This window comes from Hylaeus volcanicus, chromosome 5 (assembly GCF_026283585.1).
Source record: "Hylaeus volcanicus isolate JK05 chromosome 5, UHH_iyHylVolc1.0_haploid, whole genome shotgun sequence".
NCBI classification, from domain to species: domain Eukaryota; kingdom Metazoa; phylum Arthropoda; class Insecta; order Hymenoptera; family Colletidae; genus Hylaeus; species Hylaeus volcanicus.
Window position 1 is genome coordinate 19,269,317 of NC_071980.1, and position 22,732 is coordinate 19,292,048.

Here is a 22,732-nt window from a genome sequence, read left to right on the forward strand (position 1 = left end):
CTTTGCTTCAAAACGACCAGACAGGTTTCGGTTCCTTTTCCTTTAATTTTATTTAAAATTAAGTATCGTTATTGTTAAGTCGATAGCGTTATACATTAAAATTCGTGAGGAAACTTTAATTCACCTATTAATCATTCGTTTTACCATAACCTACACGTCATTAACACTAAATCTACCACGATTAAATGATCGTGTTCAAACATTTGCATATAGTTCTCATATACACTCTATAAATTATATTCAATTCTTTCTCGCATTATCCAATTCAGTACCACTTAAAATACGTTTGGAATTCATTTGTATATAGTTTTTATAATAAATCTATAAATTATGCACAATTGTTTCGCGCATTATTCAATTTTATACCACGTGAAACGTGTTTGCATTCATTTGAAGTGTCTTTAAGGATTTTGTCCGGTACAGTAGAAATAGATACAAATAAAATCGGTAGGTTTAGTGTTAACTAGTACGCCTTAAAAAGCTCCGTTCTATATGAATCCACTCCTCAAATACTATAATTCCAAAAATCGTACAAACGCCTTCGCGAATAATCAATTATGTCATCTGTATAGAAAATTTGAAAACACTCTTCGCGCTCCAAAAGTGCCCTCGGCACGATACGCGCTAATTGCCATGGTCGCGCCTCTTGTTTACACCAGTTTAAAGCGTTACCGCGCCGCTTATTGAGATTCATTCGGAGCCCTTAATCGTCGTCGCGACGTTGACAGAGGGGGCAACGGGGCACGGGATTGGTCGCTTTTCTCGCATATGCAAATGCAAACTCACCTTCTCTCCCTCGGTCGGTGGTTCGGTCGCAGCGGTTAGTAGCCGGTGGTACACGCGAGGTAAAAAGGCGCGCTCGCGCTCGCGACCAAGAGAACTCGCCTTTCCTCGCCGGGCGGAGCCGCGCGCGATCCGCGTTCCTTCGCGATTGGAGGCTCCGTTCCCCACCGACGCTTTATCCCCCTCCAGCGGAAGCGTCCAGGCGTTCGTCCGCCGCTTTCCGTTCCGCTGCCGTTTTCCTTGTCGATCCTTCGCGGTCGCGATAAGCTGCGCGTATAGTGCTATCTCAGTCGTTCCACAACGAACACCCCCACTTCGAGTTCTACGGTCCGCGTACGCCGTCCGCGTTCCCCGTGGCCGGTAGGCGGCCGACCGGGCGTACGTGGGCCCTCTAGTGTAGCTGCACACATGCACGCGACAGCATCTGACCACCGTACCAGCCGCCGCAGCCGTAGCTGCCACCGTCGTAGCTCGTCGCGGATGCTCGTGTGCATGCGATAACGATATTCGCATCGCTCTACTCCGTTTTTCGCACGTTTACACGATCACGATTTTCGCCCGCGGTTTGGCGACACGACCACGCTCCAGTGTCGACTTATGACGCGACGATACGGTCACCGCACGTGTCGTTCGGTGGTACCCCGTGTGATACGAGAGTGAGTGCGTACCGTGACAGTTCTCCATGGGGATGCCCCGACTTTGACAGTTCCGTCGTTCGAAACATGTTCGCGCGCGCCGTGACGGTGATCACGGAGACTGTTCGCGAGTTCACCGATGGGTGACGCTGCGTCGATGACATCCGTGAGAGAGGATCACTGACGGGGATTTTGAATACTCGCGGGACTGGGTGACGATCGTGGCTCCCGTGTGGTTGAATGACAGGTGAAGAGAGCCGCAACCATCGCGATAGCAGCGACGATAACCGCGGTGTTAACGAACTCGAGGGGTAGTTACCAGTGCCTAGGTGACCGTGCTTGACTGGGATACACTCGTGTCCGGAGGTATCTGTGCGCGTTATCAGTGTAGTGTTGTAATATACCGTGGATACCCGAGGATAGTAGGAACAGGATCGATTCTAAGTAAGGACGTTTCGCGGATGTCGGAGCGATAGACACGCCGTGAAGTCGACTCGTGGTCGGTGAGGAACTTCCGGCAACGAGGATTCGTTAGTGATAAAGGAACCCAGCAGTCGACCACGTTGGATCTCGCGGCGTTGGCTGCTTACGGGGGCGTTTCGGGACCCAGGGTCGCGGTGGCGGGCACCGGGGTCCTCGCGCTACCCGGCCTGATATCCGACAAGGGTTTATCATCGCCCGGAGGTCAGTCGAAAACCAAGTCCGCAGGGCTGGCGGGCCTCGACAGCGAGGCGGTGCGCCGGTGGGTCGCCGAGGCAACGCGTACCGTCCGGCAGATTCCGCCTCCGGTTGTCGTGCCATCGAGCTCGCATCATCATCACCAACAGCAGTCACAACAACAACAACAACAACATCAGCAACATAGACAGCAGCATCATCATTCCAGTCAACGACAACGCCAGGAGCCCAGCCCACCCTCGGTGGGGGCCTCCCCTTTCGTTTTGCCGTCGCCGATGACGCAGACCCCCAGCATGCATCTGCTGGAGAACAACAACCTGGTGGAGGTTGCGATGGCCCAGCAGCAGCATCAGTCTCAACAGCAGATGCAGCAGCACAAACAGAAACAGACCAGCCCGACGAACAATAATACGATCGAGGCATGGAGATCCATCCAGGGTGGACACCAATGGTGGAGTCCGCCCAGCAGTGTCCATCAGGAGCAACAGCAAGTGTCGCCCATCGGCCAGCAAAGTCTGGTAGCCGGTTCCGTGTGTGGACAGGTGCAAAGACAGTCGTCGCAGATCCAATCGGAGATCGATCAACCGCTGGACTTTTCGGTCGGTTCTCTTCAGCAGCAGAGGCTGCACTCGCGCGTAAGGACTATCCACGAGAGGCTCCAGAGCAGGATGCACGACAACAACAACGGCACGGGTGTGCAGAAGATCGCACGGGGCGCCGGTAGCAGGAGAAGCTACAGCCCCAGCGAGGGTAGCAGCAGCAGCAGCGAGGACGAAGGAGTCTCCACCGGTGGCAGCCCTTCGGGACCTCTTCGCGGCACCGAGAACGGTGAGTCTCGCATGCAAATTATCTCCTTATCGTCACGGACGCGTTCGTTCGGATTTCTCGCGGAATCGACGGTATTTGCGCAACTAGCGCGGATAATTAGTTAGGATGACGTAGCGCGCGGATCGAGGAATTGAAACTAAGTCGCTTCGAGTCTTGGAACTCGGCTTTATTGTTTATTGATGTATGACTTGGATTTGGCGATAAGCTGGTTGAAGTTTTTGGAAGAGCGACGCGGATTTGTCGCTCGATGACTCGATGTAGTGCAGAAGGTGATAACGGAACTTGAATAGTATTTCTCGTATTTTCGATGCTTAGTCCGTTTTTTTTTTTGGAGTGTTCAAAGATGTATTAGGTGGAAAAATTAATTCTGTGTCTTTTGATCTTCCTTTACTCACGTGTCTCAAGAGAGTATGTAAAAAGAAAATGTCGAAGTTAGCTGTGTTTCATCCGCGAGTAAATGTTTCTATTTAAACTACAGCCATAAATGAGCGAATGTAAAGACATGGAATCAATTCCTACACCTAATAATTTCCAAATACAGTCATAATCTCTTTGAAGAATGACAATAGGTAACTTGTAATGACCATCAGGTTGGATTACGTACTTAAATCCATTGTAATGGAGATTAGGTTGAGGATTTAGACTTTCTTATGGTATTGAACATTGTCTCGGACAACTACTCTAAATCCATGTAAAATTCTATCCTGCACTTCCGCGACTCCTTTATGTAAACAAGTTGAGCTAGTCAACGACGCCATTATCGGAGAAGCGTTAGAGATATTGCCTTTCCGATACAACGCCAGTCACCCCACTGCCAAAAAAAGTAGCTATTCTGTGAATTTCGAGCGTTAATGTACGCGTTTACGTTCCCCGTCAATAATTTCTTTGGATCCGAACATTGTCTCAGCCAAGGTGAATTACTGTCACGTACTTCCACGACTTCTTCATGTAAACAAGCCAGACAAGTCGACGCTCCATTTTCGGAGAAATGTCAGAGACAACGTCCTTCCAAGAATACATCAATTCGCGATTAAGAGAACAAAATACAAAACCTCGATAGAAGTCACTTCGAATGTGGAAAACTGTTCCAAGACTTTCGTACGACAATCTACGTATTAACCGGTACGAATTATAATTTCTGTGAAACAGGACACTGTCTCAGATCACTGCTAGAAATTCACGCGAGCATTTTATGTAAACAAGTTACGGAAAGTCGAAGATTTCATTTTTGGAGCAGTGTACTGTCTTCAGAAACTCAGCAGAAGTCACTCCAATTTAAAAAAACAATAGCTTTTCCAGTGGCAATGCACGCATTAACCTCTAGTAACAATGATAGTTTCTCTGGAGCAGAAAACTGTAACTTAAAGTTACTCCAATATGGAAAATTACTTTTCTATGACTTCAAACCGGAAATTCCTCCACTAACCCGTATCAATAATAATTTCTATGGAACGGAACACTGCTCAAACCCCTAGCAAAAATTCACGCAACCCACTGTTACATATTTCCCCGATTACTTTATGTAAACAAGTCAGAGGAGTCCGGAACTCCATTTTCGGAGCAGCGTCGCACTACTTTCCCAAGAATACATTAACTCGCAGGGGGTTGGAGCGCGCGATTACCAACCTTTTAAACGTTCTCTGTCCGTGTTTCCCGAAAAGTTGGCTCAGTAACGAAACCGGAGATCGAGAAACAAACGAACGTGCGTCATGCCGGTTCGCTAGGAAACACGAAACGATATATCCCGTGCGTTTTTCGGGGGAGAAACGTGGCGAGTGCGTTCGATCCGTCAGCTGTCAATGGCGAGGCCCTCCCTTGGCGCATTCGACACCCCCGCGCAACCTTGCCGTGGCTTTTGTTGTCCCAAAATGGTTGCATTGTGCACTCGTTCCATTGTGCTAAACGCATGCAACCCCGTGATCGCGAGAACGCGGTTATACCTATGTACCTGAAACGAGTCGGATCTTTCGACGTTGCGTTCCGTACGCAAAACGTATGCCAATTGCAGTCACGCGTTTTACGATGGGAAGCCCCGAGTTCCCTTTTAAAAGACGTTCGTTTCGCTACGCCATCCTCGCTGCTCGCGATCCGCGTCGCGATAAGGGGATTCCTCGTGGATAAATTCGCGCATCGTTCCGTTTTGCAAACTCGCGCGAAAAACATGTGTACTTGGGAGAATGGGAATTAGCCTAGCATAGACAAAAAAGCGATTTATTGTGATTGTGGAACCGGCAGGTGGTAATCTTCTGAGGGGGGTTATTAATTTTGTGCTTCTGTAATAAACGTGGGGGAATTATGCAGTTTGTTGGAAATAATTAAATGGAATGTTTATAGTGGCACAAAAAAGGGGAAGCTCGAGCTCCCTTTGGATTTTAAACTTTCTCTCTTTTTTATTAAATATTCTGTTTTTAGATTAGAAGATTATTTTATAAGTTGGAGAACAAGTTTATGCAATTTTTGTACGAACCACATGCAGAATACAATCTCATGTAATCAACTTTTTTAGGAAAACTGAAGGTTATGAACAAATTTTCAAGCTTACAATAAATTGTACAAATTTATTCTTACGAACCAGGATCGCACAATGTTAAAAAGTCATCAATCTTTGATCAATCTATTCATTATTCTACAAGTTTTTTTTTAATTTACTGAAAAGAATGTAGGCAAAATAATCGATTTACATTTTTTTGTGTATTTTTCACAAAATAGATTGTCCAGAAATTGTGCTGTCTCATGTAGAATTCGTGAAGTAACACGAACCCCACTTTTCCCCAAAAATTAGTCTTGAAAAATGATTTCATCGTGTTTTTGTAATCACCATGCTAGTGACAAATTCATTTTCTATCGAATCGGTACGTGTTAGGCTGTTATCGGTAACTGGTCTGATAAGAGGGGTATCCAGTGGAAAGGAATAGCGGTTGTGCGTTAATTGAGCGCCGCTCTTCATGATCGCGGCTTATCTAAAAAATCAGTCCCTATCGTATCTGCGTTTCAGTCGATCAAAGTGTGTCAGTAATTTGAGATTTATTAATTGTTCGAGTCATATTCGACAGTGGATTTTCTTAGTGATTTTTAGAGCTTAGTTTTCGGATTAGATTTTTGATAGATAAGACGATGGGGGTCCATAGAACAAATATGGTTGTTAAGATCTTATGCGATATTAAATTTCAGACGTAAGAAGTATAGGACATTCAAATAGGAAACAAGTTCTCATAGTTATTCTAGCTAAAACATAGATGGATTGCAAAATTCGTATAGTTACTTGAATTATATATAAATATGAGTAACTAGTGAATTTTGTATTTATACGTTCCTCGGTTTCTATATAAAAAAAAATTCAAGAAAACAAGCGCGCGAGTGAAACATTGTAATTTAAAACAAAATTTTCATTTCATCCTATCATCAATATATAACAATTGTTTTTCTGAAGCAATAATATGCCCTACACTCTGTTTGCAACAACCACTTTGCAATTTCTCACTCCAGAGTGGATAAACATGAAAATTTGTGTTAATTAAACTTTACCTTTCGACCTATATTCCAGAATTAATATTATAAATGGTCCTACCGTGGAATTTTCTCCAAAAGGCGAATATAATTCGCGCCAAAGAGGGTTAATAATGTCGCGACGCGTATCAGACGGTTTTAAACAAATTTTTAATTCACCTGGATCATGGCTGGGATGGCGGACACGTGGACAGCCACGCAGTGAACGTATGAAAAGCATGCATTAGTCGAATCCCCGTCAATCCGACGCATCGATGTAGCAACGAGCACGGCACGGCAGGTTGGAAAAACGCGACTGGTGCGATTTCTCCCCGATAAATCGCTGATTGTTCCGTAAAAACTAAATATTATTGTATTTATATCTTGTCGATGCGTCGAGTTATCTGTCGTGTTTATTATCGCGGTATATAATGTGTGCTGGGGCGTCGCGAGCCGCGATACCGCGAAAATAAGAATGACCGTAATTAAAACGATACCGCGACGCCATTATCTGATTCTAAACAGCCGGGTCTTTATTAGTTTCAATAAAATGCAATGCAAACAACGCTACGGAATAGCCTGATAAGCTCGTAATGCGCTTCGTGGCAGTGAAAAAAAAGTACCAATAATCGCATCGATAAAGTTGTAAGTAAGTGTAAAATAATAATTAATGTTTCGATTCGTTTGATAGCTTCGAAACGAACACTATCACGTTTCGACTCGCGACTTTCGAGTTATCATCAAGATCTGTAGGGATTATAATTAAGTTTTATGCATTTTACGTGCGTGATATGTTTTACTATTGTCTTTAAACGATGGATAGATTGAAACCAATTTCAGTTTTTGTATACTTCGACATTATTAATCGAAATATTTATGATTGAAATTCTCGATTTGTACAAAAATTTGGCATTTTATTGAGACTTTTGCATGAGAAAATACCTTCATGAAAGGAAATTTTTATACAAATTGAGAGTCATTTCAATACTTTTTTTGTCTAAAAAATGCATTCCATTCATTTTAATTATTTGCATAGCGAGGTGGAATGCCAAAGTAAATTGCGCATATGGAATGCATAAATAAATATTGAGCCTTATTTGCTTACACGATAGTTTTTATTTGAATAACTGTGTCAACATTATTCTTATATTAAGATAGCCTCACCCATATTTTCCGAGTTTTCTCTAATATCATTGCTCTACCGCTACACCAACATATTTTTCAAATTCCAAGGCGCTCTCGTAAAGATGAAAACGTTTCGTAAGTAAGTGTGCTTCAGAGTATATTTTCATTATAATATAACTATTGAAATCTCTACTCCGTAGTCCACCAATGTAAACACGAAGCAATTGGATTAAATCTCTCGAAAAGTATCCCTGACTTGCACATAATATTCAATACCTATAATATACTTGTCGTTTTCTTTTTGCTAATAGTCATCGTTGCGAGGCAAATTCTTCATGATGATACGCGTTAAAATAGTAATCGATCTTCGAGTAGTTGCGCGATAATCGGCGACAATCCGTGGAAAGTAAATACGGAAAAATTATCATCGATTTCGTATCATCGATAAAGCCGTACATTACGATTAATCGGCGTGCAATTACCGTGGTCGTGGACTTGCTATCGACGCGCATCGTGTCTACGTAATTGCACTAATATTCAAAAATACAACGGCAAATAAAACGGCCGTGTAGTCCAAGCGAAGAAAAAGTTGGCCGATATCGTATCTGTCGATAAGGTCTTAGCTCTAAGGCTTGTTTGAATAAATATTCCACGTAAGCGCGTGATCGCGCGGTTATTTTCGATGCGATACGACGAAAAATCCATTTTTCGAAGTGAAATCGTAGAGTGCTCCAGATAATGTCGCCTCTTGCGCAACGTTAACGTAGTGGTTTTCATTTAGGAACTTTCAATCACCAATTTTTCCAGCTTTTCATTCACCTGTCGACAGTAGCATCATTTTTCCCGCGACTTCCATCGCAATTTGTATTTTCAGTTTTCATTTATTTTCAGTTTCAAATTAAAAGAATTTGTGGCTGTTAAAGGTTTCGTATTGGAAACAGGATCGTGTATTTGCAATTTGTTCTTTTGTTTGGTTTTGGAAACTTTTAAGGCTCCGACTCGGGTTTGTGTTGCGTAGGCAACAATAAAATATTGCACAGATTTAGATCCGAGCAATCATTACTTGTTTCCAAAATTGAAATTCAATCCTCAGGGCACAAAGTTTTAAATCGACGAAGAGAAAGGAAATCTTGATAACCTACTGCAGATTTAATATTTGTTCTTCATTTCTTGTTTCTTGTATAAGGCCAGCAACTTTGACTGAATCGTAAAACTAAAGAAATTGCCCCAGTTTGCGCTTGAGTTATCCAAGTAATTATTTTGACCACCTTTTGCTGCACACACTATATGAAATTTAATAATTTTCAAAATGTCCATGTTTCACAAATGCCTTACAACTAGACTGCGGATCTTTACTTTCAATCTTTTTTATATTTACATTCCCATACTAACATAAATTAAAAACATATCTACTTGCAACTTAATCGAAATTAAATGCAACACACGGTTGCCTTTTAAAAACGCAAGAAGTAAACAACACCAGGTTCCACAAAACACATTCGATGCAGGTTCCTATTCGTATTCCGGAACAATGATTCTTCTATCTATCTTCTACCGAGGCAATAACTTTTTTATCGGAGGTCCACAGGAGATATAAAGGTCAACTCTGTCATTTGCATAATTCATTCACCTAATTATTTGCGTGATATTGCGCGATCCGTTACCCCCCTCGTATTCCATCAGACAATTCACGCAACAACCAGGCATCCACTTTGTTGAACTGCGTTGAACTTTGTCGAAGGGAAGTTACAGATCTACAGGGGCAATACTTTTTTATCGGAGGTCTACAGAAGATACAAAGGTCAACTCTGTTATTTACATAAAACGCTCATTAGATATTCATATCTTCGGTCATCAATTTATTATTTTACATCCCTATTTTCGTAAACTATCATAATCTTACGGTATGTAAATTCCTCGCAAACTACATCACTCTTTGCCGGTATATAAAATTTCATAATTTTCAAAATTTTCATGTTTCACAAATGGCCTAACCCTTTCACACCTGGCGTCCACAATTCAGGACACAAAATTACCAGATCCTAAACTATTGCTTAGGTCGAATGCTCTTATTTGTGCACATGAAAAAGATCGGTTTTCCTCGAAAACTACACTACCATTTCTTTTTTATTTCTTCCATACTAATTTCAGTCCAAGTTAACCCTAAACATTGAATTACATTAGTACAAGAAAAAAAAAAAAAGTAATTCAGGTCTGAAAGGGTTCAAACATTTCTAACGAAACGCTCTAAAAAACGTCACCCGATAATTACCTTTCTCTCACGTCCAATACATCAAGTGTATATCTACAAAAGGATATCTCAAGATTACACTAATTTTCAGAATAACGTCTCCATAATTGATCGATGAGCAGAAAGGAGTAAAATATTGCACAGATCACGAACGCTCTTGAATTTACACTTTGACGGTTGGATTGGGAACTTTTGAGCCTCGCCACGCGGAGTGGTGCCTCCTTTTCGTCGTGTTAATATATGTTCAGTATGGGAGAATATAATTAATCCTGGCAAGGAACACGCGCAGGACGGGGCAGGCTCATATCGGAGATGGCCGATTGCGGGGCCCAGGGACCTGTTTCTTCGCCGGGGCCCTAGTGTATTACGGTGTAACGTGATACGTGTTTGATTCTATGTTATTTACGAGCAGGTGTATCGCGCAACAATGTTTATCACATAATTAGATTCTATGCCCGACGCAATCTCTATCGCGCGTCGGTTAGCCGTTGTTGGAAATGACGTTTCGCACACTGGACGGTCCCTGGGACGTGGCTCGATAACAATAATTTTCTTGGCTACGCTCTCCATATTGATTTCATCCGCGACGTGTCCCGGTACGTGCCGATCTTTCGCCTTTGTTTTACCTAGAATCGCTCTTTTTTCTGGCTTTGTAAACTCTCCTTTGTTCGAATAGCCACACGACATGGCCCGGTCAGGCGCGCTCTTGTTTGAAACTAGCCGCTGAAAGATACTCGGTTCTTTTTCTCGAGAGAACCGATAAATGTTCTCGTCCCACCGACCCGTAGAGCCGTAGAACTCGAGACGAGATAATGATCGTCGATCGGATCGATAATCTCACGATTTCTGCTAATTATATACTGCCCTGCTACGGCCACGTGCAATTAATTATGATAATATTCTACGGCGAGTAAAGCACGTCGCTTCGATACCAGTTTTTTCTGCCCTTTAACAGTTTAGTCGATGATCCGTCGCTTATCGTCGCTGAACCGTCGCTAATCTGTAGTTTAATCAATCTATGATGGCGCTTCCGTCTCGATCGACGACAGGGATCATGAATCAGGTCTTTTGAAATTACTTGGCTCCCAATTCTAATGTTGCATGTCTTTTTTTTTTAATTAGTAGTGTTCGAGTGGACGAAGGAGTGACTCTTTCGGCCTTTAACTCATGTTCATTGCAACATTCATGTGGCTTTTTTATAACAACAGATTAGCGAATAAAAAACAGAATAAAAAATTGACGCGTGCTCGTGCAGGTCTTATTTCAGCGCAGCTGAATCGACGTGGGCTCGCAATTAATCGGTCCACCAACCTAATCTTCAAGTACATATTAAATATTTTTAGACCGTTCAAATACTTCTACTCTGTTCGTGCAATGTTTCCAAGACACAAAGTAGCAACATCTCATTTCACCTCTTCTTTTCCTTTAACGATTCTAAGTTTTTGTTTAATCTCTGACTCACCTCACTCTTAATCACAATCTATCACCGACCATAACTGTATTTTGTACCGTTCCTTCCACGAGAACTATTCCGCGTATAAATAAATGAATAATCTCGACGGTCGAAGCATCAATTCCATTTGCGTTTGGTAGTAGAATCCCTTTTTAACGAGGCGCAATTATTAGAAGGAGGGGTGCAATCGACCGTTCGTTAGCGAGATCTCGCAGGAAAGGGAGTCGAAGCTCTCTCGCCGTCGGATCACTCGCGTGCGGAAAATTAGGCGACTCCGATTCGAGAGAGTACTCGCTATACACCTGCTCTTTCTCGTACCTGCGACCATGATCTTCGATGATCTTCGAGTTTCGTGCGTCGACGACACTTCCACGAAGTCGTTTCCCTCGAACAAACTTGGAGATCCTGCAGGACTTTCCTTCCTTCTTCCCTAAAGGGGCATCTTCATCCGCAAAAAAAGTTGTTCTTCCTAGAATTTTCTGCAAGGAAACTGTAAGCGCGAATAGCTTGAAATTTTTACTGAAAATTGTTGATTATATTCCTTACACTTTGGCATCTTTTAATGTTCGCAATGCGAATACAGTTTGTTTCCAAGATTTGTTGAAATAGGAGCTTCTGAAAAATGTTGAGGCCAGATTTAATAATTTTATGATTTTCGAGATTTTTTATTGAGAAAAGCATTGGACATGTTAGTTTGAAACGTTGTGGGTATATTAATTTATGTTTTGTCAAGCTGAATGATTTTAAAAATATATATATAGTTGACTTTGTTCATGTACACAATATATCCTCGCATAGGATGCGTATAAATAGATTATGTCCACGATTGACGTCATAATTGTTATTCTCATAAAAATATTATCTCCGTAACAAAGGAAGCAGTAAACAAAATTCTTATAGATATCTAATTGTTGTAGCGAAGATAATATTTTATACGTATGACAACTTTCGATGGTTTCATGGAGAATGGTTTCAATTTTTCTAATTTCGTTATAGTCTTCCCGAGATGATGCTTCCAAGTCCCGAATCTTCAAAAAGTGGAAAAAGAAAGAATCGATTATTTTTACCTGCAACTTGGGTAGCCATTTCTTAAAGTGTTATGTGTTCTAACAGTTTAGGAGCAGAAAATATTAAAATGCTTCGAGACTTTAGGAGTTTTCTCCTTTCTTCGTTCGCTTAAAACTTTCTTGGCTCCTTTTTACGAAGACTATTCGCTTTCGCGAAAGCTTTCGTACCTTTATATTACGAGAATTCTGCTTAGCCGTCGAATTTCTGAAATCTACAATGCACGCGCGTCAAGGGATTCAATGTTCCACTTAAAGTATTTAGTAGAGCATGAGTTTAATTTAGTAGAAATTAAAGTAATATCTCTGCGGATTGTTTAACTTCTATAGCGTGTAGAAATGATCAATGTGCTGGATATTTCTCTGAGAAGTAGGACTTGAGAGTAATACATAGAATCACTTGAGAAGGTAATTCTGAAATTACATTGTTCAAAATGGTTTAATCCTTAGAGTTCGGTATTTAATATTTAGACAACTTATATTGTACACAGTGGACATTTGATATTAACATTGCTGTACTAAACATACAGTATTTCGTTCATCCTTATCCAGACATACTACCCTTTAAATCCGTCATTAAATCTTCATGGTATCACGACAGCTTCGATCCTTTTATTTAGAGCAATATGTTTCCAACAGATTTATTTCAATAATACTTGTTTTAACAGTTTCTACAGACTATAATAAATATAAAATTCTACAGCTACCTGCACAAAATGCTCCAAATAAAATTATACACAGGACAACATTCAGAATCCTAATCCTTCGGTGCTGCCACGCCTCAAGATGCTTATAGTTTAATTCAGAATGATTTCCTGCAACGAAGACACCTGTCTCCTACCGCATACGAGTATTATTAAGGAAACGTGCAAATTCAACCTGATTTCGAGCACGTGGATGAGGTTCCCAGCATCTATGTATAAAAAGTGTTCGTTCGTTAACACTACCGTGCTGGATTATTCTTGCTTGAATAATATATATTTATTTTTGCGATTCGCGTCGCTATCGAGCCGAGTGAAACGGTCTTTTATCGATCGGCAATCTTGCGCGTCACTTGAGAAATGAAGGCTTGGCTCAGCCTGGAGATAAAAGGACGATGTGTTCCGTCGAGAGGTGGAACGAGAAAAACGACGACGACCGGAAACCAGCGTCCCGGCTCGGCCAACACGCGTTTCACGTTCGTGTAAATTTCGTAGGCTAACGCAAACTCGAATGAATAATGCGCCAACCTATTTGGGTATTTCCGGGAGTGTACGTGGCGATATTGCGCTAAAAATCCGAGGAAGTGTCTAACTCCTAACGGATACGAGCGATTCGACGCGCGCTCGCGAGAATTCCACGGGCTAATTGAATCGAGATTGCGAAAGTAAACAGAGGTTTGCTCTTTTCTCGGAACGATCAAGCATTTATACGTTTTTTTCGGTGTTTTTGTTTCGAATCGAATCGAGATATCATCGCGAGTGATAGCGACGATGATCCACACGCGGTTTCAGCTGACTTTATTTACAACCAAAGTTATGTTGCTTACAACAGAGCTGCTTCGTTTCGTCTTTTCTGATATATAATTTTTGTCAAGTTTCCATTGGAGATTCATTCATTTGTTGGTTACTTATTTTTGCTGGAATGGTAGCTTATAGCATTCAGAAGGATATGTAGAGGAGTGTTTGTTTAGGAAGAACTGTAAGGACAGTGTACGTGGATTTTTCTCACTGACCGTATTTACTCGTGGAAACTTCTGCTTATTAATATAATCGAATTAACTTAATTGCGCGTTGATTTTCACTGATAATTATCGCGCATTCGAATCGCCTTGTAAACGACTGACAAGGAAACACCGATGACTGTTATACTCCGATTTTGATGAAACTTTGTGCACTTGTTTGTGGGACCTTTCTATGAATTACACCATCTTCAGTCTATACCACTTTCAAGAGAGAAACTACTTACATAATATCCATATTTACATAAATTAAAAGCAAATACACTTTCAATTGATCAAAATTAAAAACGTAACACACGACATTTTATAAGGAACTAATTCTTAACTTGATCACGACATTCATTGTAGGTTCCTATTCGTATTGCGGGACGATGATTCTTCTGTCTTCTACCGAGGCAATAACTTTATTATCGAAGGTCTATAGGAGATATAAAGGTTAACTCCGTCATTTGCATAATTCATTTAACTAATTGTTTGCGTGATACTCCACGACTCCATTGCCCCTCTCGTTGACTGAAGATATGAATATCGAATGAGCAATTCACGTAAATAACAGAGTTGGCCTTTATATCACCCTATAAGCGCATAAGTAAACGGGCCGGCTTGGACAAAAGCGGTAGTTTCTCCCTTTAAACGTAAAAGTGGCACAAACTGAAGATAGTGTAATTCATAGGAAGGTCCCGCAAACGAGTGTAGAAAGTTTCATGAAAACCAGAGTGTAAGAGTCACCGGTATTTCCTTGTGAGACATAATTAAAACAAAACAGAGTCCAAAATGTACGCATACATACACAGTTACACATACATTCACGGATGCAGAGTTTTTTTGAAAAACGGAATGACATGTAGGTGTTCAAAATTTATTGTCTGATAGGCAGTTTGTACAAATATATTCGACATTATAGATTGCAATATAGTGATTCCTCTCTTTATGATTACGTGTACAATAATATTAAAATCAAATTTGTACATTAATTTTCTTACTATTTCCATATACTATTATAATGTCAAATATAATTTAACCCTCTATGGACCGAATTTTTTATCTACAGACAACTTGCAAGGCATTTACTTTGATATTTTAGGTTGATGGTGCTGCCAACCGTTATCAATATTGTTATTGGTTATCAGAGGTGTTACATAATTAAGACGTATACGCCATCATATGCAAAAACTAAGATCTGAATAGCTCTTCTGAGATTCAAAGCAAACAACCACATCAAATACACACGTCCAAACATAGAAACTTCTACAAAACATATCAAACAGCAACACTTCCCCTCGGTTATACATTAAGTAGATGCTTCTAGCGAAAAATCTGATGGGTTTAGGGCCAAACCGGAAGTGGCATTGCCGTTTTTCTGTTACATCACAGCAGGACCGCGCGGTGTCTTCACACTTGCATTGTCCAGCGGGTTTCCGATTATAGCCTACTCGGCTTTCGAATTAAGGCCGGCCGGAACCTGCTCGAAACGCTCCGGGCTAGTCCACCGAATCCTCCCGCCCATTATGCTTGGACACACATGTTGGTTTCTCCGGACAAGCTCGTGGGCACGTGACTCGTAGGTGGCAAGTTTCATTGGTAATGAGCGACGAACAGTGGCAGATTTGCATTTGGAAATTGAAACTCGTCGTGGGACGTGTCGCGAAAACGAAACAATGCGAGATTAAGTGCCAGACGGTTCGCTAGGGTCTTTTCACTTTTTTCGCGTAAGTTATTCTGTTGTGGATTTTGAACGACCACTGAGCTATTGGCAGTCTATGGAGCAAATAAAATGCTAATCAGAGGCAGTTGATGAGTGTTGACTGGGGAGAAGATATCTGTGGGAATAGCTTGAAGTATTACTAGATTTGTAATAAGTACATGAGTTTTGTTTATTACTGGCCATTTTCTGGATTGCGAACGATGATCTGAGTAATTTTTTTATTGTTACGTATGTTTAGTGCCAGAATACGAAATATGTTCTGTGAGAATAGCCTCAAAGTTCAATTTTGAGGTGACTCTGAGTTAATTGGAAACGTTAACTCTTTAAAGTTGAGAGATCAAAAACTATCCCACATTTTGTTTAGATTGATTATTTTATTGAAAGTTTTCATTCATGTGGCAATACTATGAATTAATGCTGAAAGGACAATAAATAGAATTAGAAATGTATACAAGTCTGCTCTTCTGTACAGCTTGAATTTTATTTTTATTTTATAATTGAACCCCTCAAATAGTTAATCTGAGCTATTAAGGAATGGTTCAAACTAAACAGTACCAAATGTAGATGATATCTCGCGAAAATAGCTTCAAAGCAACTCAGTGTATCCTACACACCACAAAATGACTCACTTCAAAATACCAAGTACACATGTCTAATTATCAGTTCTGAAAGATTCAATCCCAAACGTCACACTCCACCCTTTAGCCACTAACGCTGAACTTGAAATAATCCAAAACAATTAGTACTACAACACAAGTGGTGTCTTGCTAGGACATCCTGGAAGGAGGAACTCTGGATGCCCGACGCTCCAAAAATCTCACCTGTTACATGGCCAGGGCACGCTCGAGAAGGCCTAGGATACATGACCCGCAATGGGTGGGAGGGCCGGTTGACGGGAATGGGGAATGAGAATGGGAATGCGGGGATTCCCTGTAGGTAGACGCAGACAGTAAGGAAGGTACCTATATAGCTGGTGGCAGGTAAAGCCGCCGGATAAATCTCACCTTGGATAGGTCAGGTTGGGCCAGAAGGATTCCAATAAGGTATGGAGGACCGCGCAGGGGTCACGTGGCGGTTCTCTTTTCTCCTTCTCCGCCTACCACCTTTTCTTTTTTTATCTCTCCTTTATCTTCTTCTGTACTTCTTTCAGCGGTGGAGACCCGACGCGGCCAGGTATACTGCGCTAACCCTTTTGCCCTAGCTCGTAGGGCCACCTTTTCGCGTGCTGCGTACGTGTGCGTGCGTACGTGCACGTGCAGCCACGCCAAGACGCGATCTCAGAACCGTCGACAAATCACCGCAGAGCGGCGACACGCGACCGACTTTCCTGCGTCTTTCTTTAAACATTCAGCCGAAGGGTTTCTGGCCACGTGCCTCGGGTTTTCACGCTTCCTCGTCTCTGCACGTGCGTGGACACCCGGTCCATTGGCTGGGCCTACTTCAGGATTGCGTTTAGGCGTGTCTCTGAGCGCAATACCAAATGACTTGCGATTTTATGGGTATCCAATTTGTACTTGATCGTGACTCTGTACGCGTTCGGAGCTGATGGGTTTCTAGAGGTGCAATACTAGCTTCAAAAAGACAATTTAGATTTTAAAGTTCTGATAGATTTAACCATGGCTTCTATAATTAGGGACAAAAAATTAAAAAATTTATGACGCTATCGTTTAGGACGAATGGAAAAGACTAGTTTGCTTCAAAAATTACACTATTAGAATTTTTGTTAAAATTCCATCCATACTTATTTTAGCCCAAGTTAACCTTAATTAAATTACATTGAAACGAAAAAGAAAAAATAAATCAGGTCTGATATTGTTAATTGAGCTGGTTTCTTTTAGATCTGCGAGTTCAGGTATATCTCTAGGAGCAATATCAAGTGACTTAGACATCTTTGGCGTGGCCAAAGTACCACTTTCTATTTAATCTTAATTCTACACACGTTGCTACTGGCGAGTCTTTAAATACACACGTGTAAGATTGTTTTTAAAAAAGGACCGCTTATGTCTGAAAGCTTCTGACAGACTACAGAAATCCAGATTGTGAAAGTCGCAGGAATCTCGCGAAGGTTTTCACAGTTTCATCAATGAAAGATACGATTTGAAATGTTTATTGTTAATTCCCACGAGAGATAGCGATCTACTCTGTGGGATACTCTAACTATCCTCTAACAATCGATACAATTAGGATGTTAACGACAAGGCTTAGTTACCTATGAGAATATCTGAGACACGAGGATAAAATAACGTCAAATAATAATACCAACATATTCCTTTTACTCTTCGTAAAGGTCCAAGGTCGAATTCTCACACCAACTTACCTGTTTCTCACAGTACCATCTGTCCAACGTAACTAGTAATTACGATTCTATTATACTCGCTAAGTTCCACATTGCCTCACACAAACTACCCACTAATCTGGGACTCTTCTCTTCAGAGTTACAAAGACCCATCCAAAACCCATAGCTCTTTTACCTAGTGTCTTCTAGCGCGTGTCCAAGCACCTGCCACCTCGAATCATTGTGGGATCGCGTCGGTTAGGCATATCACGAGACGTCAAACGTTCCACAACCGATCGCAATCTCCTCGAGCCTCGAGTGTTTTTCCTTCGAAAAGCTGCGCCTGGCCGCGTCCATAACTCTTCGTTACCTGTGGCATCGGTCGGGACATGCAAATTACGAGTCGCATCGTTATCCTGTCCCACGACTCGGATCGATACGATCTCTCTCGCCGCGATGACGAATGCGTCGAAGCGCAGGCATCGGCGTGCGAAGAGGTGCACGCACGACCTTGCGGATCGGAAAAGGAAATGCACTTCTCGTAATGAAACCTATAATGGCACGTACTCGCGCTTCGCCGTGCACCCACGCTATATTTCCTTCCTCATTTCTGCCAGACATCGTTAAATTGGCTCTACCCAGCGTCTTTCATTTACCGCTTCATCTGCCTAACATCTCCCTGCATACCTCCACCTTTCCCACACTCCGGAAAACTGCTCCGATTGCGGCCGTACCCCGAGACCGACTCTTATCGCTATCCATAACTATGTTCTTGTTTAGAGCCGTTGCTTGCCTCCAAAATCGCCAAGTATCGCGATGGACCCATATTTCGTTACAGGTCGCGATATAAGCCTCTCCTTCTCCTTAAAAGCGATTCACAAGTTTAACTGTACCGTGCGCAACTGACAACTGGGACAACTGAGAGCTAAATTCTATTTTCCATCTGATTCCCTATCTGATGGAGAACATATATTTTTGTCGAAGGAACATACGTAGAAAAATAAGGCAATCTATTTGTAGTTTTATTTATCCTCAATAAAGCTGTGTAAAAAAATTCCGGTTTATATTTGAATGACCATCGTAAAAGTGTGGAATCGCGTCCCCCGTACCCAAGAATAAGGTAAAGTTTCGGTTTAAGAGCATTTGTGTGGTCAAGTTCCGCTGACAAAATATGAGCTATCGACGAGGATAAAGGTTGTGGAAGGTGCTAGTAAAATTATTGGGTTATGTGCATTGCCTAGGTGGTCTCAGATGACACGCTATAAAGATTCCATTTTAATTTCATGCGAATAAACTTGATGGATAATGGAGAATCCATTGAATCGTAAAGCTAAGTTCTATTTCGTTCAAAGTTAAACCATGTTTCTTTATCGATAAAGCTGATCTTCACAATCTCCAGAGCTAATTCTACTGCGTTTGGAGACTCTGCTACCGTATTTGACTTTCTTGGAGAACGAGGATGGATAGAAACTAAATTCCTGCAAATTGTGAAAAACCCCCACGTGACAGACCATGCGGTAGACCAAAGGCGTAACTAACATCAAGGAATGTATATTAAAAGTATATTAAAAGGCAGAGCCGCGTGATGCTACCTTGAGGTGCACCAGAGCTGATTTTACCGCGTGCAAACACTCTGCTACCATACTTGAAGATAGCATTGTAATATCGCTTCCTCCATACCTAAGATTAATGAATCAAACATGAACACGAATCGTAGGGTGCAGGATTGGTCGTGTAGGAAAAGCGGCCGACTGTGGATCCGAAGATCGTTGGTCCAAATTTCCGTACTTTATTTTTCGTAGAGATTCCTACAATAATAAAAATCGTGTGACGCGATGATGAACGTCATCTTCGCGATTCGTTTCAATCCGCCTATCGAAGAGACCATCAAGCGCGCAGACACGCCTTCCTCGGGTAATGGATTAGAGACATTGACGACAGACCGGTGACGTTGACATTTGGTGAAAACTTTCGGTATAGAATGTCATCAACAACTCATTTACCAACCTCGGAATCCTCAATCTCTCTCGGAGTCCTCGGTTAACTAGTTCCGGGATTATCTGTCGGGTATAGACGGTGCGTGACCCTGAAGATCTTTCATCTGGGATCGGAGCATCGTGTGGGGTCCCTCGAGAATCGTTGTTAGGATCTCTCTGCGTACATCACGGTAACTTACGATTGGTAGTCGTTCGAGCATAGTCCAAAGGTTATTTATATTCCCGAGTACTGAGAACATTATATGTGCTCGAGATACATTTTGCAGTTTTTTTTTCTGACGGGAAAAGGTGGTTAAATATCAAAGCAAGTGGTCACTGAAGCTAACCACTGTGCTGGAATGGATATTTCGTGGGTGGTCACGCGAGCTGACCAACGTACTGCAAAGAGATAAGCATATATTTTTCTTGCGCTCTTGGTAGCTTAACTAGCTGCACCTTTTATTGTTATTTTACTTTCTTCTTTCTGTCACCTTAGTAACTACACTTGACATTTTGCGCTTGACATTTGGTATTTGTATTCATCTTTACGTCTATATTTGTTTGAAACTTTTATATTATCTCATACACACTTTTGCATGAACTATTTCCTATGATTATTTCTGAGTTTTCTTATTACTTACCTTATTTACCGAGGTCAACGCATGTCTGTCCCCCAAAAATTGTTGTAAAACCATTCTTATCACGTTGACCGCCATGTCACCCACAGTGCTCTTCACTGAACAGCTAAAAAAAATTCATTCTGAAAGTCAACTATCAAAGGAAATGAATTTAATGAAATTTATAAATTTTACTAAAGTTACTATGTAGTTATAATGTAATCTCCAATAGTTTATAATATTTAATCTTAGCAGAAAGTTTCAAGAATATTTGCCTGGCAGTCAACGTGTTAATTGGCTGACAACAAGAAATAATTTGAAGTTTATGCGTCAAACTGACCCGCTTGGTAGTTTGAGTGCTTGTCGAAGCTTCCTTTTAGTCACAAACACTCCGAAGTTTTGCTAAAATTACAACTTGTCCAGAGGTGAAATGGTTTCTTGCTTTCATGTTATCGTATTATGTTTCTTTGTATTTGCTTATGTCTGATTTGCGCAGAATCGCGTGTCACGGTTCATGCTTGTACCCTTACCGTACCATTAGCTGAGTGTTCTTAGGGGATCCCATCTCCGTCCCTCTATTCCTCTTCTATTCACCGAGCGTTAGGGTGGCCGCCAGAGGCAACGCGTGTTTTTCTCACACGCGATTCGAGCGAGCTTTTCACAGAGTCCTATCTCCTGACGCGGTCGCTCGTGAGAGTTGCACGTCTCGCGGCTTCGATAGCCGCGGAACGCGTCATGAATATTCATCCGCGTTGATCTCGTTGATGATCGCGCTGATATTTTTAAAGAACGTTTTCCAGCATTTTAATGCTAATTTTTCACCCAGTCGGCTCGTTTTCCCGCCCCGTTCCATATTCAACGACGGGGCATTACCGCGGTAATTCGTTTCATAGCGTGGCGTTTTGCTTCTAAAATAGAACGCGGTGCATTCTGGCCATACGTGTTTACAACGGTCCCTCTTTTGACGAAGCTTTTCCATGACGGAATGACGTGCAGCAATTCCCATCACTGGTCTTTTTCTTAGGCGCGAGACACTCGTCTAGCTGCCAACGACCACGTCGATTTAAAAACTGGCCGGCCGCACTTCAAAGCGGTGCCGCGCGCGTAACAGCGTCGCGGATAATGATAGGAACTAGACACTTTCGTGTTTCTCATTGTATGTTGGGTGCACGCTATCTGCTGGCATCTAACGACACTTTGGCGTTAATCAATGTTTATTGGGGAAAGGGTTGTGGTATGGTAATGTTAAAAAGTGTGTGGTATTTTGACATTTTTTGATGGAAATAAGATAATGAGGGATAATGTTATTTCTCCGTGTATTTTCGTTGCGGCAATGGTATTGGATTAGTGAAGGTTTTCAGACATGACATGATATTTGCCTATCTTAGATTCATACGAAACTTCTTTACAGGGTTTTAAAAGATAAATACTGTTAAAAATGGTCGTGTTTCATATATGTACAGTCGATGTTTAGTAACGTTCCTTTGCACTGGCATTAAAATTAACAAATCTGCTAAATCATTGATAATGTTTTTACAAAGTGTACCAGGTGTAAGGTAAATAAAAAAAAAAAAGAAACATTTAACTCAGTTCGCGCTAACTTTCCCGCATCTTCCACTCTAAAAATTATCTCCTCTCTAAAAATTATTTTCCATACCATTCGCACCTTATCGTACATAAATAACTTACTTCTTTCAATCACCAAAAACGAATAAATCCAAGTAATATCGCCAACCTTGTCGTTCCATCCCGAAGGACTCCCGTATTCCGCGAACGACGTTTTGCTATCGTCTCGTTCAGGATTTATTAATCTCCGCGTACGAATTGAATCATCGTTATCCCAGTTTCTCTTTCTGTGCGTTCTTTCGCCGGTTTTTTCCCTGGTACGTTCGCGCGTAAATGGAAATCGCTAAATATTTCTCAATGATACCGGTCCGTTCAGTATGCGGCGCGCGCGCTCGCGGCGCATCTCGCTTCAAGGACCGGGAACGTTTGCGCCTAGCGAGCCGGATAAATGATGGAAATCACCATATTCATCGCATTTGTCGGCAGCCGGGCGCAGGTGAGCGGCTCGCCGTATTTGGCGCTCGCGTATGCTAATTCAGCGCCGTCGCGGATTGGCAGGCTAGGCCGCGC

General features: G+C 41.8%; 1 protein-coding gene and 1 pseudogene across 1 annotated transcript in view; one reads left to right on the top strand and one right to left on the bottom strand.

Annotated features, from left to right (window-relative positions):
• Nucleotides 1-1,467, bottom strand: part of LOC128877477 (uncharacterized) — a 60,799-nt pseudogene extending 59,332 nt beyond the window's left edge.
• The window catches only part of LOC128877478 (uncharacterized), a 111,093-nt gene continuing 89,713 nt past the window's right edge, over nucleotides 1,353-22,732 (top strand). The window contains exon 1 of the mRNA XM_054124802.1: nucleotides 1,353-2,924. Coding sequence (XP_053980777.1) covers nucleotides 2,372-2,924 — 553 coding nt within the window. The 5' untranslated portion in view covers nucleotides 1,353-2,371. The remainder of the gene's footprint in view (nucleotides 2,925-22,732) is intronic.